We start from the raw sequence: 27,612 nt of genomic DNA on the forward strand, positions 1-27,612 counted from the left end.
TGTCTTAATATGCCCTACATTAATGACTAACAATAACTGCTCTACCTTATCAAGATCAATAATCATCTTATCTTATCAAGATTAGAGACCAAAATGATCAGGCCAACTAGTAAGACGGCCTAGGGATCATGTATTAAAAAGAACCCATCAACTCACATTAAGGGAGAGACTCTCTACATACTAACTCAGTTATACAGCCGGCTTGTCATGTAAGATTACCAACCGCTAGAAGACACCGGGACGACCTAGCCTCCAGGGAAGGACTTCGCAGCCGAGCAGATCCCAATTCCTTTACTTGGTCTCACCGCTCTAAGGCCAGATCGACCCCAACGAACCGCCTACCTTGTAGATCTCCTACGTTGGTTTCTTACGCACTCCCACATCAACAAGGAGAACACAAGAATAAATTTGCGATAGTAAATCAATCATATTGACTCATCATACACAATCAAGACTGTATTAGGTTCATGACACATCTGTTGAACCTATTAATAAATTCCTCTTTCGAGAATTCTACGATAGCATTACGTCATCCATGTTGAGTACTCACTCAAAAAATTCATTTTAATTTATTTTCATGTGAGTAATGTTTCGACAAAGTCCCTGTCATATTTGTTTTCACGAATACTTTATCGTTCGATGATTCCCACTTAAGGGTCTTCGGTGAATAAGGATAAAAAGAAAAGGGCCTATATGTGAAATATTATCAGAAAAAGGGGGTTTTCTAAAAACGTTCCATTAATTAGATACTCGCTCCTGATTTGTCGCGTGCGAAGTTCTCTTCCGATCGCCGTGTGTCCTTTCTACGCCCTTTCCAAACTTTCGTCGAATTCGCCCCCTTCATGCTTTCGTAACTGCGATCGAGGGGGAGGAGGAATCGATTTGGCCGCAGGACGACGCTGAAGTCACTGCTCTTCGTGCATCGGTCGTCGAGACCCCTGGGTGAATTTCCGGTCCCTCGTAGCCGCGGCTGGATCACAGGTAGAGCGACCCAGTTTGATTCGTATTTATTGTTGTTTTCTTGAGCAACCTCATCTGGTATTGCCTGGACATGATCATGATCGGAAAATTTCAGCTGGAATCTTTTCTGGCAAGAAAAACCCTAGTTTGGTTGTGCTATTTTGCAATCGAATCTTCTGGAACGCGGTCGAAAAATTAAAACTTTCTGCGAAGAATAGTTTTGTGCTGAATCTTGATTGCGTCCTGGGATTCATGGGGATTCCATGAAAATTCAAATTGGATCTGATGTATCCAACTGCCGTGATATTTTCCTATTCGACTATGATATATGACGCGACGCTCGCTTCAATTTATCAGAGAAATAGATTTTCATTTATCGATAAATTTAATTAACAGAACTCACCTGAATTTTACTTTTTGGATCCAATAACTGGAAAGAAGAGGGGAAAAAAAGGGGAAAATATGATTTCTTGGAGTGAGGTAAAGGCTTTAGGTGATCCTTGTGTTTCATGCACTGTTTTTGGTCGGATTATGATGGCATCCGTTATCTAGGTATCAAGGATGTCTACTCCTGCAAGGAAAAGGCTGATGAGAGACTTCAAACGGTTGCAGCAGGATCCTCCAGCAGGTATCAGCGGTGCTCCCCATGAAAACAACATCATGCTATGGAATGCTGTAATATTTGGGTATGTCCATACGAATCATTTGGTGTAGTTTTACATGGTTAATACTGTGGGGTGATTTTATTGATACTTCTAGCTTGGTTTTGAACTGCAGCCCAGATGATACACCTTGGGATGGAGGTAAGCTATTTAGTGCTTTAGCCTCTGCTCAGGAAGTTGGAGCATTATGCTGATTATCTATTATTTTTGTGAATGTCATTTTCTCCTGAACACATTTTTTGAGACTAAGCTTGTTGCTTGAATAACCAATTTCAATGTTAGTGATTAGTAGTTACATTTTTTTGTTGCATTCCATATGATAGGTAAAATTATGTTGTTATATTATATCATCCATTTCTATTTAGACTATAGCAAGCCTGGTTAACTGCATTTAAGCTGAATTTATGTAAGCAAACATTTTTTTTCTTACCAGAAAACTAGCACAGCATTATATTTGATAAGGAAGATTGATATATCAGTCGAACCCCAATGAAACAACTAACTTTCCAACTAGCATCCACTTCACAACTACCTGACACCACACCTTTCTCCGCTTCAACGACAACCAAAGTCCCTACTGAAAAAGAATAATCAAGCAAACACTACAGGATGTCGACATAATAACCTCACAGAAGAAAAGTCCAAATGGGAAATCATAATATATTAAACTTTAATGCTGATGCAAGCTTATCCAATTGAGGAAGGATCAACAAAGTTTTCATAGCTATTTATTTAATGCCACAATCATAAAGTAGAATATAATGCTGCAGGACTCTAGCAATGGTGCAGTATAAAGAGGCAGGTAAAACTGTACAATCAATGACCCCACTCTGCAGGTTCAATAAGCAGAATACTGCAACACCCCAGGAGTATTACACCAATCTAAGTTAGTGTATATGAGATCCAGTAAGGCCTGCTTCAGGTTTTGAACATTCTACGAGTGAAATTCGGAAACAGAACCAAAGTAGACAAAACATGTTGATTTGTTAACTCCATATATGCATAAATATCCCAGGCCTTGCAAGACAACTTTCACAAAGACCATGCTTAATTTTGAAATATCATAGCATGTGTCTGTTGCCAGTCTTGAGGTTGAAATTATGTCTTGCAAACATTTCCCAATATATTTATAATTTTCTAGTCTCTTTGGAGTTTTCTATAATCTAATATTTTACTTATTTTACCTTGACATCTGATTATGCCATATTGAATAGCAAGCGAAGATGATTTGATGAATTTTTTTGTTGTGCTATGTATGAGTTTCAAGAGGGTTTACATCTTCAAAGCCAAAGTATTATTCCTCTACTGATCCATGCATTGGACATATTACAATAATGATACAGTTATGCCAACTATGCTGCTAATGCATTATTTATTCTCTCTATTTGCTAGATTATACTGTATACCTGCTCCAAGTGTTCATCAGTAGATTTTATTATTATTATTATTATTATTTTGCTTCCTCTAAGCTTGAATTATCGGATGTGTCCAGGCACGTTTAAATTGACACTTCAATTTACAGAGGATTATCCAAATAAGCCACCTTCTGTACGGTTTGTTTCTCGAATGTTTCATCCAAATAGTAAGTGGAATTACTGATTTCCTTTTTTTCATGAATGTTTCGAATTATGCTGCTTTGATCTTGCTTTATTTTTCGATTCTTGGTGGCTATTGCTGTGATAGGAAATGTTTAAGACAGCATCTTACACCTTAGAAAGATGAATGCCAAGACAAAAAGACTGCATGGTACCATCACTATATTATAGTATCTGTCCAGAGATTCGGTGATCTGATGCTGTTACCTTGATATATCAGTATTAGGATGATGTGATTATCCGCTGAAATCCAAAACAGGGTTTGTTACCAGAGGTTAAATTTGGTCTGTTACTTTATTTTGGTTTCTTGGGTTGACAGATCAACTATAAAACTACTCAATCTTGAATTAATTCATTTTGGTATCAGGCCAGTGATTGTCCAATTCTCTTGAATTAAGTTGAAATTTTTAAGGTTCATATTAAAAGATAGATTCTGATTTTTTTTCCTTAACTGTTTTATTGGAATGAAAATTTTAAGGTTGAGCATCAACTGCTTGATGTGACATTAACAAGAGTTTCTTATATAGTAGATGCTGCAAAAATGATATGTATGGAGTTTGGTTCAGCATGTTAGTACCTGTTGAAGATGAATAATATCATGGAACAAAGCCTTTGCTATCTCCTAATGGGCTACTATAGAAACTTGAGATGCTTCAGCTTTGGCAAAATATGATGAGCACATTGAAATGTCCTAGAAGTGGTATTGCAAGTTTAGAATATCATGCTTGATATTGGGAAGGTTCAATCTTGTTTTACTTATCTTTCTTTGTTTCTCTTTTTTGGTTGGTGGGAGGGGAGTATTTACAGATCTATTAATAAAGATTTAAATACTCTAAACTTAACTAAACATATGATTTTTTACATATATCAATAGCGACAACATATTCATGTAGCCGAACCCAAATAATTGGGATTTACAGTTTTGTTGTTGTTGTGGAGGGGAGCATTTACAATCAGAGAATGTCGCCAGCACTGGTATTGGAGAGACTTAACCAGTTATCCATTAGCTATACCTACAGCTTTTACATGCTGTTGCTTTAAAAAAGAAACCAAACTTCTGGCTTTGAGAGATTATAATGGAAAAGAAAGAGTAATACTTCATAGTATCTTTTGCAATGATCACTAATGGATTTAGGTTTTGGCTGAAACTTCCCTTTCCAGTGAGTGATTGAGACAAAAAAGGTAGTATAGACTGGATTTATCTAGAATCACTTAAGATTAGTTTTTTTATCATGGGTTCCTGTGGTATCTTGGTGACTTGGGGTTACTAACCAAACTGGCTCAGCCAAAATTTCAAACAAACCTAGTTGCTCGTTTGCTTACAATTCCTCGTATGATTCAAGTCTTCGAGACTCCAAAAGTGTGAGTTATAGACATTCCTGCTGTTGTGCAGCATTCAGAAGGGAGACATTTTAAGGGATGGTTGTGAATGAAAATTTGTTGTCAAATTATTGGGGTTTTCCTAGCTGGACAAATTCTTCAACAAATGGATTGCATGATTGAATAAAAATGATGGTTCTGGGTGTTCTAGATTTTCTTATATAATTCATGATTAGAAGCCCTATTATCAGCTAAGTTGGGTTCTTTGATAGATTTTTGGTAAGGAATACATATTTTGCTTGCTACTAGCCCCCTGGTTTCTTTTTTTCTTTTTTGTTCTTTTCAGCCTTCTTGTACTGTTCATTAAATCCCTGTATGTGAATAATTTGAAACGAATCTTCTCTTGTAACATTTGAATTTTGATCAAGTCAGCCATAGAACAAACCAAGGAACATTGTATGTGCAATGTATGACCTCCAGAGCATTAAGGTTACACTAAGACCTTTTGGTTACCCCCTTGCACGCATATGAGAGTTGCTTTGAAGCAATGTTGTTAAGCTGTCCTTTGTCATTTTTTCACTACAGGAACTTTCTAGTTTTTTAGATGTCTACTTAATCTTGTTATTGTTTTGGGTGTTACATTATTCTTTTGGATAGTCCTGATGATTTTTGAATAAATGTACAGTTTATGCAGATGGTAGCATATGCTTGGATATTTTGCAGAACCAGTGGAGCCCAATATATGATGTAGCTGCAATTCTTACCTCCATCCAGGTACTGAATCCTTTATTTCTCCTACATTTTTCTCGAGCTGTCCTTAAAGTTGTTGACTAATGAACATCCATCACTTTTTTCTCCTGTTACTACTTTCTGATGCTTATATACATATTTTTTGCAACATAAGGTTTCCTGGCCTGTATCTATTTGTCAAACATTGTTGTTAAACTAATAATTTCTTGTGAGATGATAACATTACTGGTACAGGTCAGGAGAGCTTACAGTTATAGATCCTTTTTAGAATATTGTTCATAGCTTAGGATAGCTTATGTTGCACGTATGTAGGATTAAGATGTAAGAAAATATTTTTTTTTCCCTTGAGTTGTCAATCAGCATTTTTCATCAGGAACTGCACCAGTAAAATTTTCACTATTGTCATATTGGCATTGGACAAATGCTTCAGAAGTTTGTTTAATGTTTGAGTATGTAAATATCACACACGGTTTATAGTTCAATATGCAACTGTAATTATTGCATAGATTGGTTCTACATCCTTGGTCGTGTAGATGTCTCACTAGATATATTGGCACCATACATCATCTGTGAACAAGTCATGTTCCCTATGTCATGGGCTTGGTTGTAGCACTCTTTGTTCTAGGTATCAACAGCAAATTGATATTTACATTTAACCGGCTAGTTTTGCAGACAATGTTGTAGCAATTGATATTAATTTAATGTGTTCCAGAATAGACATGTGGGGAGGTAATAAATTTGTAGGTCTTCACATTTTTGTTGGGGACTGACATACACTGTGTGTGGTGATATAGTAAACCATTTGGTGGTGGCTATCTATGTATACGGTACAATATCCTGCGTGTCAATTCTTTTTCAATAATTTACGAAAGGTTGCATATGGATTATTGTCTGCTAATACCAGAACCAATTCTTTGTTGCAGTCATTGCTGTGTGATCCAAATCCCAACTCGCCTGCAAATTCTGAGGCTGCGCGCTTGTTCAGTGAGAACAAGCGTGAATACAACAGGAAAGTGCGTGAGATCGTTGAACAAAGCTGGACGGCGGATTGATGATGGATTCAACTCCACTCCCTCTGGTAGAAATGTTGCACGCATTTATGTTACAGAAACGATTGCTTGTTTGCCTGAATCTTCATAATCCAGCAGAAAAACTGGAATAATTTCCTTGGTTGATGTTGACAACTACATATCTTTTTTCTTTTTTTTTTTTGGTGTGTAGACACATTTGGCTTGCTCTTCTGTTAGACTGTGAAATAGTTTAGAAGGTTGCAGCTGTATATGTCTACCATACGAAGGCAGGTTATATATATATATATATATATATATATATATATATATATATATATATATATATATATATATTCCTACACTATACGAATATGTATGCATGCATACGAAGGTTTTTAATCTCATATTTCACTGATGTTTGCTCGTACGAGAAACGTACAGAATTGATCTTTTTTTAATCTAAATATTAGACTAATATTTCGAGAGACGGAAAAGGGGTGATTGTAGAGCTCTTACCTTCGGCAGTGGGTGATGACGGAGCAGTTGTGGGAGTAGGGGTTGTACCAGGCGATAGTTGTAGTGGGGCTGATGTAGTAGGAGCAAGCAAGGATACGATTGGCCATCTTCGTCCCCAACTTGAACTCATCCCCCGCGAGGCACTCCAAAGGGCTGTTGATTGATACATGGTGACCAGAACTGTTGCTTCAAGAACAACACAGTAAACACATTATTAGCACAAGCACACAGCCTGTCAAAAACCTCACTACGCCACAGAGCATGCCATTAAGAAGATCAAGAATGTGTTTCTAGGCGGCGGTAATTCCAGTGAAATCTCAAAGTATTAATCCTTCCAATTTCACAACATCACGGAGATGTTAAGCCTCGCTGAGATCAAGCTCCATTCTGCCAAAGGTTTTATTTACTCTGCCCTTATTATTCCAAAAGGCTTAATTGAGAGAGAATATATGTAAATCATCATGAAAGAACCAACAAAAACGACAAAGTTTCTGCAAATTAATACCACAGCCTGGTACAGCATATTTAACAGGTGAAAAAAATTACTAGCAAAATCCAGTTAACGTTACCGTAAGGTGAAAGCCAAGAAATCTTCTGGCATTGCCAAACATACAAGTCATGAAATCAAAAGATGCCATTCCAACAGGAGAAACGGAGTGATCTTACAGTCTCAGAGAATTTACGTTAGGGCCTGAGGACCAAGGCCAGGCCAACCTTGGCACTCTTCTCGATTGCTTTTGTGTCGACCTCCCCAGAGATGGTGACAAACGATTTGGGCCTCCACTCATGTTGGATTAATGCACTAGCTTTGCCACAGTTGTTAAAGCGAGCCTTGACATCGGTAAGAGGATCCAGGGTATGTTGCGTCCCAAAGGTCATGGTATTCTCATTGCTCGAAAAACAGTGAGTGAGCTCTGCTCCAACTGCTGTACTTAACGGACTCACCAAGTGGTAATAGGAGGCAGTTACGCTGTCTCCCTTGTCATTCCTACATGCAGGTTTGAAATCAACCACTTAGAATCCACGTCATATCCCTTATCAGGGTTCAAAGAGTAGTTAGCTGTTAGATGTTATTTGCATTCCTCTATCATATGGTAGTAAAGATCGAAATAGCTTCCAGTTCAAAAAATAAGGGAAACTTTAGATAACTCTTACACAGTTAACGAGGCAATAAGATCAGCATTGATTACATTCAAACCTCCATTGCATTTGAGGAAGTTTCCTGTTGCAGTATCAAACGATACATCAGCTCCAACAGCATAAGTATTAGTTCCAACAACTCCGGAAAGGTTGACAACAGGGTTAGCAGTCAACCCAATCCCAGCAGTTACACCTGCATAATTATGCAGGTACTGCAGCTCAACCTACAAGACACCCAAAATAGGTAAAAAAAGGTGATCGTTTACAACCTTCCTTTGCTATGATTTTTTCAACAACAAAAAGGACAAATGCTTATTTACCTTTCCAGACTGCTGATCCGGTATGATTACACTGAAAATAGATCTCAAGCCAGGAGTGAGTTCATCAACCGTAACTGTTGTTGCAAACTGGAAGGTGAAAAAAGAATGAATGATTATCACAATTTCAAGGTACCAAAGACTAGCATTAAACTTGATTGTTATATACTAGAAAAGTTGGCAGGGTCAACAAAGTCATGTATATCATGATACCAGTTGTAAACTTTGTCAACATATGTTTCAAACAAGATCCCCGTGATTAACATGTTACAAAAGGTTGAAAAAACTATATTAAAAGAAGGAAATTCATGAAGCATAAAAAACATAAACTACAACTTACTTTAGAGTCTGAAGTTGCTTTAACATCAACACTGATATTGTTATTCTTCCACTGGGACTGAAGCTCACCAAATATCAGTTCATTTTTCTTTGTGCCAGATGTTGAAATAGACTGCATTATACACAGTATCGCCTTAAAAAGGGGATTAATGTACCAAAGAGCACCGTAACAAAGACAACATGATCTAAGGTTCTTTCATCTGATAATCTACTACAGATCAATGAAAAACCCCTCCAGAAACATCATGATGCAAGACCAACAAGTTCTTTTGCTGTTTTCTGAGTATTTCATGTTAAACAGTACCATCTAATCATATTTTAAAGTGCAGAAAAAGAATCTACGAAAATTTAACAGAATAAGTCACCTAGGCCCATAAAATCAGAAGGACATCACACATCAACAACCACAGGAACTTACATCTGTTGAACTGTTATAGACAAAAATTTCAGTAAATCACAGTTCAGTAGATAGATGCAAATGTCAATGCAAAAAAAAATGGACATTTGCAAACCAGTTATTCTTCCTTGGTAATACAGTTCAGACACCAAGATTTCTTTTAGAAGGAACCTATTGACTAACAGAGTTTACTAATGGAGTATGTCTCAGTAATCTAATAACACTAATAAGAAATACGACATTATTTATCATATTTGGGTTCAAAAGAAAATTTTCACGCACATCCCTGCAAACCGACGAAATGTCATATTTCTCGCTCGGATATTTTAAATATGCTCTATGTCCCTCTAAGTTTGAAACTAAAAGAAATACACCTAGAGGAAGTTGCTGTTGATGCACTATTAACATCTGACCATATCCAGGTACTCCTTTACACTTTTTGACTATAGACCTGTAACCCCATAAAAATGATTGTGGAGACTTTCTGCTATTTGTTGTCAATTTTTCTTTGGTATACATTTCTCAGATGAGAAGTCTCAGAAATGCTGCACACGTATAATCGTCTTCATCCATACAAAAGAAAGCAGCATCTTTCTTAAGGGTAAGCTTGTTAACTATCATTTTAGACTATGCTAGATGTAAAGGGTGGTGATATGAATAGCAAAGCTTAGTTAATTTTTCTTGTAGCTCCATGGCTAGGAACTATAATAACAATAGGAAAAATTATAGTTATGCCTAAAACAGTTTGCCAACATCTGATTGTATTCCCCTCTGTATATTGGAAAAAAAGTCTTTTCACTTCTATTCTTTGAGTCTTCCCTATTCCCAATTATCTTGCTATGATCACAGCAATACAATTACATGATCAGTCAGTGAATAATAATGAATTTTAGTGCAAGGAGGAGTTCAAATTACAATATGGTAATAAATCAAGGCCTTCTGTTTCCTTTTAGTAGTTTTTTAAGGAATTGATGACCTTTTATATTCCCTAAATTACAGTGTCACATAACTATATTGATGGTAAATTATGTTACTGTCACTTATTAGTAATAAGTCATGTATAAAATTTATAACAGAAGTTACATGAATATTTGCTAGGAATTTATTAAAAAATACTTTTAAATACAAATAATATAAAACTCATGTCCGCGCTATGTCCGTATCCTAATTTTTTTAAAAAATGATGTGTCTCCATGTCCGTCTCGTGTCCATGTCCTGTGCCTGTGCTTCTTAGCTACCACCACATATAGCAATGGAGAATCTCTTTGCAGGGTCCAATGTCAAGCCCTACGACAAATTTCTCTTAGCTCATCCCCATGCCCCGATAATCATCTCCTATGCTACTAACTACAAGCTGTCATAAGGTAGATAATTCTCAAATGTGCTGCCTGCCTTGCATCTCCCGGGTGCATAATCCTAGCCCATAGACATGATCAATCCCATCCCCCATGATATAAAAATACTTTTCTCTCTGTTTAGATCTGGTGATTCAATAGCAATATCAGATGCCCTTAAAGTGCTTGTAGCCAACTAAATTCTCGGGTCAACCAATCTCTGTCCTGACAATACAGTGTCAATTTTCATCTTGTTACTACACTAAGACAGACTTCTTTTGGGTCTTAGCCTCTAGGCTAAATCCTTCACTATAGTTGACTGAAAGCCTAGGGTTCTTACACAATCAAAGATACAACTTGAAAGGAACAAATGACTAACAAAAAAACAAAGAAAAAAATAAATCTATTATACCATTTTTACAAAAACAAAAAAAATTCATTGCGATCAGTGTGAAAACAATTGTTTGGCAAGATGACGCTTTCATACACACATCACCAAATTGCTTACAAGAATTTGCCGAACACCCACATGATTAGCAACATGTAACTTAATAACGAAGGTATATGATAAACAGTTTTAAAGCATCATAAACATTAAGTGCTCGTCCCACAAGATTTAGCCCCAAAAATTGTCCTATAATACAATAATAATAAACTCCCAATTTTTACGTATTGAAATGAAGGACATTACCAAGACATTAAGCATCTGTTCACTCCGGTTAACAATCAGCTCTAGTGATTTAGAGTACAGCAAGCAAAACCAAGAAACCGAAGAGCCACTCGTCGATCATAATAATGAACACATTAGAACAATACATCGAACAATAGTGGCGCAAACTGAAACCCTCGCTGGGAATAAACCCTAAAATGCTTCAGAAATCACGAAAAAAAAAAAAGAAGAGGGACTCACGACTCCGTTCAAAGTGCTGGTGGTGATAGTGAACTTCTGATCGGTCTGGTAGTCCTTGTACAAAAGATCTGCACCCAAATAAATTCAAAAAAATAAGCGAGAAATGCAAAAAATGGATTGAAATGAAGCAAAAACCAGCGAGGCCGCCACGAGTACCTCTCGCCCTTTTGCCGACATCGGAGTACAATCCCGGACCCATGGCTTCCTCACTCCAAATCGCCCCAAACGAGAGTAGAGAACTCGGAACGTGGCGAATAATTGGATTTTATCTAAATGGGTTTTCTTCGTCTTGGCGAAGATGTGAATCGTGTATGAATCTGCACCGTCGGTTCGGCGATTCGAAAGCAAAGAATGATCGCCCGATGGATGTCGGGACTCTGTTTTGACCGTTGGATGGTGTTTGAACCATCGCATCGCGTGGGAAACAAACTAACATCTCTCTCCCAAAACCAAAGTGATTATTTATATATATATATATATATATATATATATATATATATATATATATATATATTAAAATGATTATAAAATATTAGAGGTATTTTAGATTTTTAGCTTACGCTAGCCGACTTAAATCACAGCAGTTAATCATGATTAACCTAAGAATTTTTGGATGGATATCATACTACTATGAAAATTAGGATTCATATACGACAGATTCATAATCTTATCTTATCTTGAATATTGATAATAATTGGGTTATAATCTTATCTTCTTAATGAATTATGTTATCTTGATACAAACATGTATTTACTGATACAGATCAGGCTCTTTCCTATAAGCATGCAACAACTGCTTAATAAGCCTACTATTTTGTCTAAATATCTAAGAAGAACAAATCGTATAATTATCATAAATAACTTTTCGATACAGTAAGGACTCACTGAAATATGTCGCGAAGATTAAAGAAGCTATAGTTATCAACGTAAAACGATGTGTCGGCATCTGCGTGGCAAGAGATAAGTGATCCCGATGTCGGCGACGTCGGAAGCGATACGGAAACTTCCGCCCTATATATGCTGCTTCCCGGATTGCCATTATCCTTCCTTCCGCTGAAAGAATCCGAAGTTGACCACAGAGCCATAACACTCCACCGACGCTGTTGCCCCCGCTCGCCTCGCTCTCATGGAAGCATACCGAGACGCTAAGCTCGCCCATCCGGTCGACGACAAACAACCCTCGCCACCTCCGTCGCCGCCCGCGCCCCGACTACAGGTGCAGGATAGGCCGGCTGCCCGCTACAACTGGCTCCATGATCTGCCGTACGTCCTCGGCCTGCTCTTGCTCGGCATCAGCGTCGCCGTCTCCGCGTACGGGTCGCGCAGCGATCCGTCGTCGTTAGCCTTCATGCTGTTCTCCTGGGTCGATCTACTGTGTCTCGTTCTTTGCCTCAGGAGGTTCGAGCGGCTCGCTCCGGACGGCCCACCGGAGGAGAAGGCGAGGCTGAAGCAAGCTGTTTGGCTGCTGTCGACGGCGCTTGTGGTGGCATTCGGTTGGAGGGTATCGGAGCTAATGCCGTGGGCATTAGCTGTTCTCATCTGGATTTCGGCGGGGTGTGTCGCGGTTGGAGGTTTCTATGGGCTCGTCCTGTACGAGGAGTAGATTGATGAGACTGAAAGATGATCGTTGTCATTAGATCTCGAATTGTATTTGTAGTATTGTGTGGGAGTATGTGGTAATTTTCTTCTGCTGTGTTCATCTCACGTCTATCCCTGTAAATTGAGAATGGCTTACCTGATACAAAAATTATTTTCCTTACACGACAAAGACTATCACATCTCATCATAACGTGACTGAGACCGACACGACACGACACGACATAATGTTCTTCTTCGATTGTATTAATGCTCGAAGAGATACGTAACCGGCGTTGTCGATATTAAATCATGTCGTTGTCGATTACAATGGTCTTAAACCTTATTATAGAAAGACCCTTAAGCAAGTTGTTAGCCAGAATAGACTCTTTTAAGAGTGTCTTCTTCTTCTGCTCCTGAAAACTTGGTGTCTATCCAAAACTATCAACTCAGAAAGTCAAGGGAAAACCTTGATTAGAGCTCCGAATCAACATCCTAATCGAATAACAGTATCTATGGAGCCATATCAACATCTAGTTAGACAACCAGGACCATAAATTCATTCAAATAAAAAATATATTTATATTTCTAATTTTAATTAATATAAAAAAATTTAACATTTAAAATAAAATATAAAAAAAATATTATTTTTAAGAATCTCCACCGACGCACCGCTTCAGAGTCACCGCCTTGTACAGATTGTCTTGCTGTGAGGGTTCTTTTATTTTTCTTCTTTTGACTCCCGGTGCATGCACGTCAACATTTGCATGACCATAGGCTCTCTGTGTTTAACATCTGTCTAATAATCTATCATTACTAAGCAGACGAACAGTAGAAAAGTTTTCTTTTCTGAAGGAACACATGATAGCATTAACATGTTAATTTACTAGGCAAACACGATTAGTCTCAAATAGGCAAACACATTGGTTCCACAGAACACAACTGAAACTACAGCTTTTAAGACGCACGTCAAACAGCAGTAACATATCACTTCATGTTGCTCGTAGCACTCTCATCAAAGTGAAAAACCAGATAAGGGGCACTGCCACAAGAGAAGGCAATGCTATGCTCGTCAACCTGGGCAGACACAACATATGCGCTCAAACTCTCAGGTCTGGATCTACAAAATGTTACGTAGATAGCAACTTATCAGGACCAGAGGCAGACCTGACTAAAAATAAGCAGGTAAGTCCAATGGCCACACTGGTAGGATATGATCCAGATAAATCACTTCAATAAGTACATGAATTATGGAGCCACTGCATCACCCGATGCAACCATGTCCACATCAGATTTCCCTTCAGTTGATCTCTTTTCACTTTTCATGACTGAGTTATCTGGCGATACACAAGTGTACAACAACAAAGAAACTGTTAGGTCCCAAATATTGGGGTCGATGGATGGCGATACAAAGTACCCACTATTAAAATGAACCAAGTGTCAAGTATAATCATGCATGAGCTAACGGATAAGTGGGGAAATCTTCTCCACAAAATACCAAATATAGCATCAATTGAAGTGTCAAGTACCCTCATTATTAACTTTAACTCTTAGTTTTAGTCTCATCCACCCTTTATGTTCTCTTCCATGTAAAGGCAAAAAACATAGAGGTAGGTTAGCTAATACCAAAATGTACAAGGATCCTTAAGAGTTTTAACATCAATGATAGATGGCACTCATATTTAGATGGTTTTGCAAAGTAATTGGCGTGAGCCACATAAAGAAACCTCAGAACAACTTATTAAGGCTACACAATATATAAATTAGTATATACAAACAGACTTTGTAGCCTGGACTCCTATCTCTTTATTGAAAAATTAAGAAAATGACTAATTTATGACTGATAACTATATCAGTCATAAATTGGAGGTATACTGGCTTAGAAAAGATGATGAGAAATGGTTAAAGTGTAATTTACATGATGAACCTATAGCTAGGACATTAGAAGCCTTATGTAGAAATTCACTATCAGAAGCCTAAAAATAACAAGTGAATTGCCCGTTCGATTTGTGCAAAGTTCAAACAATATGTCTACATTCATCAAGAATTAATATACAAAAACAATAAGCGTCAAAATGTCAGTCCAACATGTTACTGTTACATGGTCTGTGTAGTCTTAACATATATATGGTAAAACATCTAAAATGGCACTGTCTTGGGATTTCTTGAGTTGGTCTGGCCAGACCTGGCCTAATCTTTAACATCCCAAGTCAGGTCAAAAATATTTGGCAGAAATCAATCGAAGGCTCATTTGCTCAAGTGACTTCTTGTTTTTTATTCCATCTCCAATCTGAGCAATGGAGATGTTAGCAAGAGAGAGAGAGAGAGAGAGAGAGGATTATTCCTCCATCTAACAGGTCTGGTTTTCTTAATATCCAACAATAAGATCTGTTGATGTATGTTCCCAAATTATTCCTCTTTTTTCTATTCTTAATTATTTTCTTATCAGTATACTGGGGTATGCTGGTCCATACCAATGTACCATACTGGTCTGATATGGCCTGTGGACCTGTAATGTGATATCATGGCTAAATTAATCATTTCCAAGAAAGCACCATTTTCTCTATGTTTTTTTTACCTGAGGCTCCTATGTCAGCTTTAATTCACTTGATGCACGTCAAAGTCCCCACAAAAGTAAGTCTTTATAGAAATTTTGCCAGAAATATAAATTCAGATTCTTTAACCACTTTCTCCCCTTCCAATCTAATTGAGGATAGATTGGAGGGATGAAACAGTTTAGCATTATTGACATTGACTCTTGTTGATTGCCTTATAAAGTGATCACGAGATACACAATGCCTCTCACCATATACTGTTTGAGGGAGAGAGCTGAAAAGTGTATAAATCAAAATCAGAGCTTTACTTGTCAAGTCTTAAATGTTTTACACAGCAGCCACCATATTCTGGAATTTGAAATAGCAAATGAAGAAAGAACACTCCATCTAAAACAGTCCTGTTCCATGTATTGCAGGAAATGAGATCTAACCCATCTTTCCACTCCTTTTTCACCCTCCTCTATTTGTAGTTCTGAAATTATGTATGGCAACATTATTCTTTCCTTTCCACCACCCAATCCTTTTTCACATATGATGTATAACAAATATCTACAGGAATATGTATTAAAAAAAAATCAACGTGCAAATACAAAATGAAAAAACTAAGCATATTTGTGGACAAGATTGAGACTACACTGGAACATTAGAATCTCCAGCGATTTTCTCACAGTAAGATTGTTTACCAGTAGGTTGATGTAACCCTTTGATGGCATCAAAATTCTTGAAAGTATATCCAACAAAGCTCAAATCTTGAGCATTTAGCAATTTCTGCATCAAAAAAATGTACCAAGAATGAGTAAACACTCACAATATCCACCACAATTAAATCATGCAACTACAAAAATATACATACAAGGGGTGATAAGCTTAAATTTCATGCATAAGAATTAACAGAACTTTTAGATAGATATTTGATATACTCAGCAATCTCAGTAAGATGCCCTCAACAATGTGAAGAATTTCAAATAGAATTTGTTTCTCACAGCTTGTGATGAAAAAGAATAAACAGTCAGTCACAGACTTTAAGTTACTTAAAGGTTAAGGTGCTAGTCTCCCCCTTGCTCAATGCATGCATCTTGACCTCGAACTTTGCACAAGAAGAACCACAGATGGAGCTAAAAGCCACCAGGTCTGAAGATTTTAAAGCAAGTCCTCCAGACTAGACATTCCCCACTCTAGAAGCCAACATGCATATTCGGCAACATGTCAGCATCTGACCCATTCAGAGATAGTGTTGGTGACAACAACAATTCCAAAAGAAAATAGCGCAATTTTCTCTCTTAGTTTTGCTATTTTCTCTTCTTCTCTTTTCTTTGTTTTTCATTTCCTGCTATCCACATTGCAATGGCAAGTATCACATTAGCCATCAATCAGCACAACACACAAGTGCATGCCAAGGCAAGTATAATATTGTTTGATGAGTCTGTCATTATGTTTATAACATAGATTATCAAGGACTGCCATGCCAGTCCAAGAAAATGCATTATCAAGCATGATACGTGGATGTGTGCCCGTTACATAAATGGGCACATGCATGGGCACTTGACTACCATGAGCTGGCATAATACATTACCACATGACAAGTGGCATGTACATGCCAACTTGAGTCCAACTTGATGGTACACAAATTTTGTAACTATAATTTCTCCATTAGCTGATGATGATGCTTAAGTGCTTTAAACGATGTGACAGAAACTTCAGATATTTCTGAGGAGGCATCTTTTACACATCGCAGATATTCAATATTAATCAATGAAACCTGTACCCCACCTTAAAATGATGATATTTCATCATAATCTAGCTAAATCCACTTGTCCAATTACCCAACTATCCATTGTTCTCAATGCAAAATTCATGTGGATTTATCAAAGACTTTGCATTTATCAAAGACTTTGCATTTATCAAAGTCTATCAGGAGTGACTGCCACACTAAATCAATAACTATATTAGCACATTTGGCATCTTAATTGCTGATTATGAAAATACAAATGGCAATATATAAAGTTGCATACCTTCCTTGTAGGCCCGGAACCAGTTCTTGCTGGAGTAGGCGGATCCAACTGGATCATAGACCAAAAAGGAACAAAATGCAAAGTTAACAATGACAAAATTCAAAGAATTTATAATCTGTTGCCAACTAGAAACCTTCTAACACATCATTTTGGATAACAAATTGCAAAATCAATTAACAATAGACACCAACTTCTGTGGGTACAGCATTGTGAAATATATTATCATGTTCAAGCTGGCATAGTCTAAAGATAATTGAGACATGCTTGCAAAAAGGAAAACTTGAAGAGTCCAAATATGTGAAATAGATAATACATTGCATCATGTTAAGGTTACAGAACAGAAATGAAAAAGGTGAGAATAAATTTATGACCAACAAGCACTGTCTGTGACATGCTGTTATTGATGACTACAGGCATGTAGAAAGTGAGTAAAACAACAGTAAGCTTTATTCATGGCCAAAAAGTAATGCACAGAAGTGAACAGACATACTTCATCAAACTTCAAGAAATTCTGTGTATCTAGTTCGCCATTAACTTCGGGTTTAAATGCTGCCTCCATTTCATAAAGCTTATCCCAAATAATATCTTTAAACCAGGGATGAGCCTGGAAAAAGACAATTGCCAGCAATTTATAAATATCAATTAAAAAAGATAATTTTCCATTGATTTTATATACTTGAAAATCACCTTTAATTGATCTGCTCCTCTACTGCCAATTCTGTGCTCAACATCACATAATAATCTACATATAAGATCCTTTGCCTCGGGAGACAACCTTGCATCTTCTGGAAATATTAAATGGTTTCTCCAATGCACAATCTAATAGCATGGTTAAACAACTTGAGGGATTGTTTGTAGATAAAACAGCTAAGATCATGAATGCATTTAAAGTTGTAGTCTAATCCACAATACAGGAGATGTGATAATAATATGAAATAAAAGTTATTTTCAGAAATATATATGATATCCCAGCAAATGGAACCTACAAGGTAAAGCATGCAGCAAAGAGACATTGTCGGAAACATTACTAAATTTTCGAACCAGCTAGCAACTATTTTGGTTGCTAATGCAGAATGCTTTCAACAACATTTTGGTTGCACATGGTGGAATAACCCAACTAAGCAATATTTGATTCGTGGATTGTCAGACATGACCAAATGTACAAAGGTGCCCCAAGAAATCAAACAATCTAGAATAGAATTAAATGTTTGGATAGTCTTAAGACTACAGTAAAAAGCCCACAGGGAGGACCTCAATAAGCAGGCACCTGAGTCACCTGTCTATGTTGACTATGAGAGCATCCAATGTTCATGCATCACTAAAGCACCAGTATATGCAAGAGTCCATGATACTGACACAGGGTTGGTGATTCATCCAATATGAGCATGGAAGTGGCAGTGGTAATAGTGTTCAACTAAAAAGACAGAAGAAAGAACACAAAGCATCAATCATTGAGTTTATAATCAACATTGGGTGCATGCATTAGTATAGAGTTCACATGGAGGAGCTTTGATAATCGGGTTTCAATCAATTTATAACCAACTTTATTTCCCTGAAGCACCTCCAGCAGAGAAAGTGGGACATAAAGCTATGTTTACATTTAATAACTAGACTAGTTCTCATTTTGCAAGTTCATTGGATGAGAAGACTGTCAAGAAGCATATGTTGTCCTCTAGATTACGGGATACAGTAAGCGAGATCATTGTCTTGGGTGAGCCATTATATGCAGTCTTGCACTGAGTTATATTAACAAAATCACAAATGAGCTACATATATCATATAATACACACCGCAAGATGATAAGAAAAGCACTCACCGATTTTGAGAGATATGAGAGGTGTTCCCATCTCATTGATCATAGATGGAACACCTAGATATCCAAACTCCAAAGACCTTCATATGGCAAGTAAGAAAGTGCAAGGATTGACAATTATGGTGTTTGTTGAACACAATTACAATCTAATTTTAATATCCTAAGAAGGTGCAAGCATGTTGTAAAATATCATCAAAATGGAATATAAATACCAAAATGGGTGCTAAAGCTGTGAGATTAAGCAGACTAACCTTACGGCATGTAGTTATTGGGTCATCAGAATAGAATGGTGGATAGCCAACAAGCATCTCATACATAATCGCACCGAGGGACCACCTGCAATATTTCCACAATGAAATGCCCATAAAATTTCTCTCCACATTGTAATATATAACATCAACAGAAGTATGGAGGAATAGTTTTTCTTAAAATGCATTAGAGCGAGCATAGATGAATTCACTGAAAACTCATAACACATATGAATACACAACATATGCATGTTCACATACATACAAGACAACCTTGACTACTAGTACTAACCAAAGAAGAGCTCTTCCAGCACTATTTTAAACCTACCTCTAAACAAGTTCATTGACAAAAGAACAACAAAAGGTGATAGTGGTGGCAAAGGGACTTCATATCTTATATCGATAAGAAAAAAGAATTTTCCTACAGAAGAGAACACCATAGACTATAATAGGAATTCTTAATGGAAACAAAAATGGCTCAATGTTTGAGCCATGGACTGCAATTTTGGCCAAAACGAAATGGTATAGTACAAGTGGTACATACCGATCCCACCGCTATCTGAAACTCGGATCAGCCCAATTTCAGGTAGTTCAAATGTAATATAGGTCTCATCGCTCAGTAAACCTTGTGAATCAGGCGACAAGGCCTGCGAACAGGGCTTACCGCCTAGTTCAAACCCGGTAATGGTCTGAATAATAAGCCCAGCCAATTTTTTAAAATTTAAAATAAAAAATAAATCCTTAACTTATCCTATTATGCGTTCTCCATTTGTGCCAGCCCAGCCAATTTTTATTTTTTAAATTTAAAAATAAAAGATAAAACCCTAACTTATTCTATTGTGTGTTCTCTATCTATGCCTGCATCTGTGTTCACGTCCTTCATCGACTGTGTCCCTCACTGCTCACCTGTTGCTCACATCTCCATCACCAGTCCTCATCGGTACTCATCTTCTACTTCTCCTCAATCTCCTCCGATGCCTCCTTTCCCCCCTTTGCCGCCTTCTCCCCTCCTTTCCTCTTGATAGCCTACTTCCCTGCTCTCATAGTTTGTCGTCTCTCCTCCTCCTTCCCTCATCAGCCTCCTCTCCTTCTGCATCGTGTCCTCTCCTTTTTCCCTCCTCCGCCACTACCTTCCCTCCTCCTCTCCATATGGGCTGTCACCTCTCCTCTCCTCTCCTCTTCCTCCTCAACCTTCTCCTTCCCTCCTCTCATCCTCCCCTCCTCAGCCTCCTTCCCTCCTCTCCTTCTACGGCGCTGCCTCTCCTCCTCCTCTGCCTACTTTCTTCTGTGTCACTGTCTCTCCTCCTCCTTCGACCGATTTTTCATCAATTTTTCAGAAATCAGTACATACAGGTGCATCGATAGGTATCCAGTCACGGACCAATACAGAAGTCCGGTACAAGATTGCTCTCCTTGGTTTGAGCCACTAGCAGTATGCACCGCAAAATAGTAATAGAATTAAAATAAAAGGCTTAATGGTCAACTTAATTTAAACACAGGTATGTATACACAACCACCACAACATCATAAAGCCCCAACAAGCTCAGGTATGCATATCATAGCAATATAAACAATGCATCATCTGCCCCAAAAATTGTAAAATATTAAATGATTAGTTAGACAGACCATTACCAATTTCTTGCTGGTTATCGATTAATATAGATCCTTTAACAAGTTAAATATTATCAAATACCAAGATAGATTTTTAGTTTGAATATAAAAAAAAGAAAATAGTTTAGTGCTAGTGACACTATACATAACTATCAATTGATTATGCATTTCCAACTTAATAATGTATAGTGTTCTTGTTATAACAAACCATTCAAAGTATTTTACCAGTATGCAGTGTATATGCATGTGCAATATGCAATACCTTGACCTCCTACACAAACCCACTTTCTAAAATGTTGCAGTTTTGCGCTAAAACTAGACTTTAGACAGAAAAAAGTATATCAGTAGGAACAAATATATCGGGCACAAACACCAACATGATTTCTTTATCTGGCACATACAAGCAATATTCAAACAAAGGAAAAGATTGTTTCACAACAATTCTGTGTTTATATTGCTCAGAAATGGTAACCAGCCAAGAGAACATAAAGCTTCAAGAAAACTGACAACCACACTGCAACTTCTATACATGGTTCCAAAAAGCAGTCAAACCTAACCAGTTCAACCCACTCCAAATGGATTCTGACCAATCCCCAGAAGATTTCAGCAAAAAGGGAGAAGGAATAAAAGAGGTGCATATTGGCTATTGGCATTTCATTTAGCTCCATAATTATGCTATTGCCTTTTGCTGGATGATTTACCACATGTTTTATTGAGTTTGCACTAGTTTGTAGCACAAATTACATTTCTTTATCAATTTCTTAACTATTTCATTTTATTTATTCCTAACCTTCTAACCTTTCTGACATAATTTTTAATTGCTTTTTAGTCAAAATGCTATTGCCACAATCTAATCCACTCATTTTTTTTGCTTCAAAGTTTGATGACAACAGATGCTGATGCACACAAAATTCTAGAACTTTAAGATACCACCCACATAAAAAATAGAAGGATAAAAGGCAAAAAATTTAATCAACGAGCTACTCCATCAACTGTCAACTATAACGTGTACATATTAAAAAAAGAAAAAATCCATCCAACCTATGTCAGATTTGAGTATAAATTTGCATACTTATGTCATTACTCAACGAAAATTTTCCCATGCATGCTTACAAATTAAATCTTTCTCAAGGTTGATCCAAAGTTCAAAAAGATGAGAGATTAGGCAGCCAATAGCCAATATAAAAGTTCTATGTAACCAACCCCAAATAGTTGAGACATTGTAGCTAGTTGTTATCGTCATTAGTCAACTATAGAGCCACAACTTTAAATCAAGTATAAAAACTGTACTGAGAGAAATTAGAAAAAGACTTAAAAGTGAATGCCTTCTTAAAGAAAAAGGAAAGAGATTTTCAACACAATGTATAGGTAAAACAAAAATCAACCACTGTCTGATGGTTACGGAAAGTCGATAAAGGTTCAAAACCAAAATATCTAAAGATATTTGCATTTGTACTTGAAAGATACAAATCAACTTTCATGACAATACCAATAGAACATGGCTTATGAGGATCAGACTTATGCAGTTACATACCAATCACACTCCATCCCATATCCTTTCTTTAGTAATACTTCTGGAGCAATATAGTCAGGTGTTCCAACTGTGGAAAATGCCTAAAAACACATTGATAATATCTTAGATCTATGTCTCAAGAAGTAAATACCAAGTGAAGTGAATTAATTAAGAGAGAACAGAATCATAGAGAACAGGTTCACACTTCACATAGGCTCAAAATAAAGCATTATAGAGAACCTACCAGCTTCCTCCTGTTCATCTGCCAATGCTGCAGTTGTTCGTGAGGGCTTTTCCACCCGCTATCATTATTTGTATAAGAAAAACCATCAACATCCATCGACTCCCTAAGATTTTCATCACTCAGCAGTTCATCTTCATTCAATGTCGAGAGCTTTAAACAATCAATTGGTTTACACAAGCCAAAGTCTGACAGTTTCATGTGACCATTTTTGTCCAACAGAAGGTTGTCAGGCTTTATGTCCCTGCATGTGAAGGTAATTAAACAAAAAATTTATTGGTTTATACTTCAAAGTTTATATACCAACCTATTGATCAACTGATCAGTTGAAATCTATGATGTACTAACCTGTGAATATAATTGTGTTTATGAATGGACTCTATGGCCGACACACTCTGAGCAATGTAAAATCTAGCCACTGTTTCAGTCAAGGTATCTTCTCTGATAAGCAGGGTCATCATGTCCCCTCCAGGAAGATATTCCATAATTAGGTAAAGGTCTTCAGCATCTTGAAATGAATAGTAGAGTTTAACGATGCAATGGCTAGCAACTTCAGCAAGCAAGTTTCTCTCAGCTATTACATGCTCCACCTAAATGACAATATGATGGATTTTAAGTATAATAAAAGGATAGAAGTATATAAGAGAAAGAAAATGCCAATGTAGAACCTATTGTTGTTTGTTACTACACACAAATTTAGATGGTTATTGAATAGAAGGCAAGATTTATGTTTAAAGAAAGCTATATGAGCACTAGAATGATAAGAAAAAGATCTTTAACAGATGAGAACATACAACAAAGTTGATAAATATAGGACATGCAATGGATAAAAATGACATGGAGATCATGGGTAGCATTAAAAAATATATAGTCAGTTACTATCAGCTATACTCAACCAAAATCATACAATAACATCTCATGACAGGAAGTTTCCATCAATGGCTATATCCATATTTATAATTGTCCCTTGAACCCTTGAACCTTTTACTGCATTTCAAGTAACCATTGCTAAATATCTCTTAGAAGGCTAACATTACAATTTTTACTCTAAAAGCTACTGAAAGAAGTTACTGAAACATTTGGAAGGTTACAATCATCACACAAATAAATATTTAGCTATTAAGACCCAATAGTTAGTTATGATGCATCAGGAGTTATTCAAGGCATTTAGAAGTTTATAACAAGCTCTCAGAGCGGTTCATAAGTCATCAAAGACATATACAAGGTCAATGCAGAACTCACAACAGTTACTTAGGAAGTTAAACATACCAACCAATCAAAGTATTACATAGATGAAAAGTATGAAGTCTTTGCCTAAATAGATCTGAAACAAAATTAAGGAAAAATAAATTTATGACTTGAAAACTCATTTGCAACATATCGGACATTTTCTAAAACACAGTTATGCAACATATCTTACCTGACCTCTGGTAACCATTTCAGATTTCTTCAGCTTTTTCATGGCATAAATATTGCCAGAGGTCTTCTCCCGACAGAGTCTGACCTGTGGTTTATAAACTGATAAGCATCCAAAAAATTAGCAGTACAAACTAGCATGCTGATTTAGCAGATTGTGTGCACTACGCAGCATGTGATTTTTCAACTCTGCTATGTTCCTCAATCCAATTTCGACAGTATGACTAAAAAAGGAAACCTAGAGAATCTCAAATGTAAAGAATGTTATTAGCATCTCTAATGGATCATCGTAAGCTGAGGACATGAAGTCCTGATTAGCTATGAGAAATGTAGAGAAATAATTGAAGGCTAAAAGATAAAATGCCTCAATGTACTAAAGACTCTACATAGCATCAAAACAATAATTCTTTAAAACCAGAACTTGGTCTACTATCACCAAATACTATGAGATCCATAAGTTATGATTCAGATTTGAATGAACCAAATCATATATGATGTAAACTGTATAGAATATCTGAGTCTGCCAGCAGTCAGAGGCTTGGATCATGAAAGATCATATAAACACATAAAAAGCATAAAACAATGTACATCATCAACAGATTCACCCCGAAGACTGATACATATTGTGGTAAGTTTGGTGGAATATGCCCACTAAAATTAATTTGGAAGTGAAACTGAATCATGAAATGATCTTGTACATGCAAAAAAAATAACAATGAGGTGGATATGTGGGTACAGCATTGCCTTAATAAATAAAGATTTGGGTGCATACTATGATAACCTAACAGAGGAGTTGGTGTGTTATCAGTATATGCACAAAGTCAGTCTTTGCTGAATTTTGTTCATAATAGTAGTAGGTCAGATCAACTAGGGTCATTCCATTAGGTGAATAGGGTTTGTCATAGAAATAGTTTTCTATTTATAGAGTTAAGATTGAGTACATTGACCCTCCCCAAATCCTACATTGGTTGTCTCATGCATTGGGTTCACCCTTTTTATCTTAATAGGTCTGATTGTTAGAATCCGTCTTTATAAGCTCAGCATGAGACCTCAATAGACATCTAAAAATAAGCAAGAAGAAAGACAACCAAGAATAGCAGTTAGTAATACTTTCACAATCAATATAATCATGTTAACAACATTCGAACAATATTAATTGAAGAGTTCTAATGTCTGCACTCAGCGACGAAAAGAGATTAGCATATTCTAGCAAAAAAGACAAGCAAGGTTTTGGTTCTATGAGAAAGACCACACAAGCTCAGACCTCCCCAAAAGCTCCCCTCCCAATTATGGTCAGCAGCTCAAAATCATCAACGCAGATTTTGTGCCTTTTAAGCCTCATATACTCTGTCTCCTTTCTTTCAAGATCCTTCAGCATATTGATCTGCTCCTCCTTGGAAACTTTTGAAGAAGCCAATTTTCTCTCCAAGAACCAACGTCTGCAATTGTTAAAATTTATCAGCTATCAAAACCAAGAATTGTTACCATTTGCAAACTTGAGTTTGTGCATATATCAATCAAGTGATTTGGACATTTACCTAAGAGACACGTATGTAATTAACTTCCTCTCAATAGAAAAAATTGAGTTTCTATTCTTGAGCTACAATCCTATGAAAGTATTCAGATACTTTTTTTTTCTCATGAAAGCTCATAATAGGCCATTTGAACTTCGAATCTACAAATTTAATAAAGCAGCACAAAACAGCTTCTTTGCTTGAGAATCATCCTTTGTTGTTGAAGCTCATAAATTTCCATTTGATGGCGGGTTCATTTTACATGATCAATAACAAAAAGATGTAGGATGATAGAGGTGAACTAAAGGAAGGGAAAGGCTAGTCCTTAGAGACCAAAACATGCCTTGTCAGAAAAAGAAATAGCTAGTTTTATTTTGTACATACCCCTATTCACTGAACAAGTATGAATGTGTGCTACAATATAGATCGGAATGGGTTAGGATCAAATTAACAAAGTATTGTTGTCCTAAGAAACCAAAGAATCACTTCCTGTGCTGATAGATCAAACAAGAACTTGAAATAGAATAAATGATCAGTTAGCTACCATTAAGCCTCATTTTGGCTATTTAAAACCAATTTACAGAAGAATGTAAGCCAAATTCGATTTTTACCTATCAATCACTACAGAAACATCTGATTTACTGTCCAAATCAAGCGGATTTGCTCACACTAATTGAGCTGCTAAACATCCATGCTCATTCCAAAAATGAGATGAGTAAGCAAGTTCAGACTCATCATTGGAAAGCTAGAATGTCATGGAACTTCATGATGCAAGACCAATATAGATTTGGTAGAGTAAATAATTCAAAAGCATATCAAGAGAAGACAAAAATGAAAGCCCTGAGGAAGGATCTTTTCACGAATGTTTCTTTTTTTATAGATTTTGTTACTAAATTATGTTCTTTGGCTGAGTCAATTTATTTGTAATGCACTTTCAAAAGCCACCATCTCCGTGTAACCTTTCATCTGTGTTTCATAAAAAAAAAAAAAAAAAATCATCTCTTCCAATTCAATCCTCGACATAGATTTCTCTCATACTTGTGGGCGCATGCATCTCCTACATCAAACATGTTTAATCTCTCAAACAGTTAGCCAACAGTGCTTCACAATTGACTATAACATCGTGCCATAATTCAGTCAAACTATCAATTAAAACTCTAAAACCATCAACTTTGATGAATACTAGCTCCTGACGTGGACTATTGTACCAACTGAATGTTCCTTACTAAGCCACTCGGATTAATGGAGAGGCCCAAACCAACAATTTTCTGATCCAAAGCTAACACCTAAGGCTGTTTGAGAATCAGGAACTGGATTCGCGTATCTTTTCACTGAATCGAGAGAGAAAAACCCCACGGAGCAGCAGGAGGAGCAGTAGAAATATATCCAGCGAGGATGAGACTGGAGAAAGCTAAGATCAAGGCCGTTCGGGATCAAGAAAACAAGATCTTAGAAGGTAAAGCGAGAGAATCGGGCGAATAGAGAGAGAGCCAGAACCAACCGTTCTTTCCGCTCCTGGATGTTCTTCGTCTGGTTCCTGTAGTGGTTCTCGATGAACTTCTTGGCGGCAGCCACCCGCTCCATCGTCAAGCTCGACCCCACCGCCTCCGCCTCCGCCTCCTCCGTCACCGCCGCCAACCTCCCCGCCGCAGCTTCCCCTCCGTTCTCCCTCGCCCCTCCCTCCATGTCCCTCTCTCTCTCTCTCTCCTCTGTCCCCTCGCTAGTATGATACGTATTAATTCTTCCGGAACATAAGTGTGCCCTCGTTCTTACCCATTGTGAACGAGTTTTACAACCGTCAGATTCCAAACAACACGACTTTTCAAGCTACGAATGATCACTAGCCAGAATCCGACGGCTAATAT

General features: G+C 37.1%; 3 protein-coding genes across 5 annotated transcripts; 1 reads left to right on the plus strand and 2 right to left on the minus strand.

The window, feature by feature from the left end:
- The first annotated feature begins 752 nt into the window (after positions 1–752).
- LOC135641071 (ubiquitin-conjugating enzyme E2 2-like) lies at positions 753–6,566 on the plus strand. Of its 2 annotated transcripts, none has more exons than XM_065156096.1 (6): positions 753–981; positions 1,513–1,646; positions 1,720–1,763; positions 3,115–3,204; positions 5,223–5,311; positions 6,211–6,566. In XM_065156096.1, the coding sequence occupies exons 2-6, from the start codon at positions 1,522–1,524 to the stop codon at positions 6,337–6,339; spliced, it is 477 nt and encodes a 158-aa protein (XP_065012168.1). In that variant the 5' UTR covers positions 753–981; positions 1,513–1,521; the 3' UTR covers positions 6,340–6,566. The 2 variants fall into 2 exon arrangements, with proteins under 2 accessions (XP_065012168.1, XP_065012169.1); XM_065156097.1 differs by having other exon boundaries at positions 757–981; positions 1,738–1,763.
- Positions 6,567–7,289: 723 nt separating this feature from the next.
- On the minus strand, positions 7,290–11,547 carry LOC103986981 (mitochondrial outer membrane protein porin 1). Its single transcript, XM_009405144.3, has 6 exons — positions 11,407–11,547; positions 11,251–11,318; positions 8,611–8,721; positions 8,274–8,360; positions 7,969–8,177; positions 7,290–7,801 (listed from the first exon to the last, which is right to left on the minus strand). The coding sequence occupies exons 1-6, from the start codon at positions 11,447–11,449 to the stop codon at positions 7,498–7,500; spliced, it is 822 nt and encodes a 273-aa protein (XP_009403419.2). The 5' UTR covers positions 11,450–11,547; the 3' UTR covers positions 7,290–7,497.
- Positions 11,548–13,651: 2,104 nt separating this feature from the next.
- On the minus strand, positions 13,652–27,458 carry LOC135641111 (uncharacterized). 2 transcript variants are annotated; one of them, XR_010497572.1, is made up of 13 exons: positions 27,249–27,457; positions 25,498–25,672; positions 24,238–24,321; positions 23,166–23,407; positions 22,821–23,061; positions 22,598–22,677; positions 19,456–19,540; positions 18,079–18,210; positions 17,882–17,995; positions 17,392–17,439; positions 16,063–16,147; positions 13,992–14,161; positions 13,652–13,901 (listed from the first exon to the last, which is right to left on the minus strand). XR_010497572.1 is itself a non-coding variant. In XM_065156163.1 (12 exons), the coding sequence occupies exons 1-12, from the start codon at positions 27,431–27,433 to the stop codon at positions 14,073–14,075; spliced, it is 1,560 nt and encodes a 519-aa protein (XP_065012235.1). In that variant the 5' UTR covers positions 27,434–27,458; the 3' UTR covers positions 13,652–14,072. The 2 variants fall into 2 exon arrangements, 1 of the variants encoding a protein (XP_065012235.1); XM_065156163.1 differs by having other exon boundaries at positions 13,652–14,161; positions 27,249–27,458.
- Between the last annotated feature and the right edge of the window lie 154 nt (positions 27,459–27,612).

This window comes from Musa acuminata, chromosome BXJ3-6 (genome assembly GCF_036884655.1).
Source record: "Musa acuminata AAA Group cultivar baxijiao chromosome BXJ3-6, Cavendish_Baxijiao_AAA, whole genome shotgun sequence".
NCBI lineage: Eukaryota > Viridiplantae > Streptophyta > Magnoliopsida > Zingiberales > Musaceae > Musa > Musa acuminata.

Coding starts and splice junctions, on each gene's coding strand:
- LOC103986981 (XM_009405144.3), bottom strand. CDS start 11,449: ATGGGTCCGGGATTGTACTCCGATGTCGGCAAAAGGGCGAGAG. Junction 8,361..8,610: donor AAGCAACTTCAGACTCTAAA/GTAAGTTGTAGT, acceptor TTCACCTTCCAG/TTTGCAACAACAGTTACGGT. Junction 8,178..8,273: donor CGGATCAGCAGTCTGGAAAG/GTAAATAAGCAT, acceptor GGTGTCTTGTAG/GTTGAGCTGCAGTACCTGCA.
- LOC135641111 (XM_065156163.1), bottom strand. CDS start 27,433: ATGGAGGGAGGGGCGAGGGAGAACGGAGGGGAAGCTGCGGCGGGGAGG. Junction 25,673..27,248: donor ATCCAGGAGCGGAAAGAACG/GTTGGTTCTGGC, acceptor TAACAATTGCAG/ACGTTGGTTCTTGGAGAGAA. Junction 19,541..22,597: donor TATGGGATGGAGTGTGATTG/GTATGTAACTGC, acceptor GAAATATTGCAG/GTGGTCCCTCGGTGCGATTA.
- LOC135641071 (XM_065156096.1), top strand. CDS start 1,522: ATGTCTACTCCTGCAAGGAAAAGGCTGATGAGAGACTTCAAACGGTTG. Junction 1,764..3,114: donor TGATACACCTTGGGATGGAG/GTAAGCTATTTA, acceptor GGATGTGTCCAG/GCACGTTTAAATTGACACTT. Junction 5,312..6,210: donor CAATTCTTACCTCCATCCAG/GTACTGAATCCT, acceptor TCTTTGTTGCAG/TCATTGCTGTGTGATCCAAA.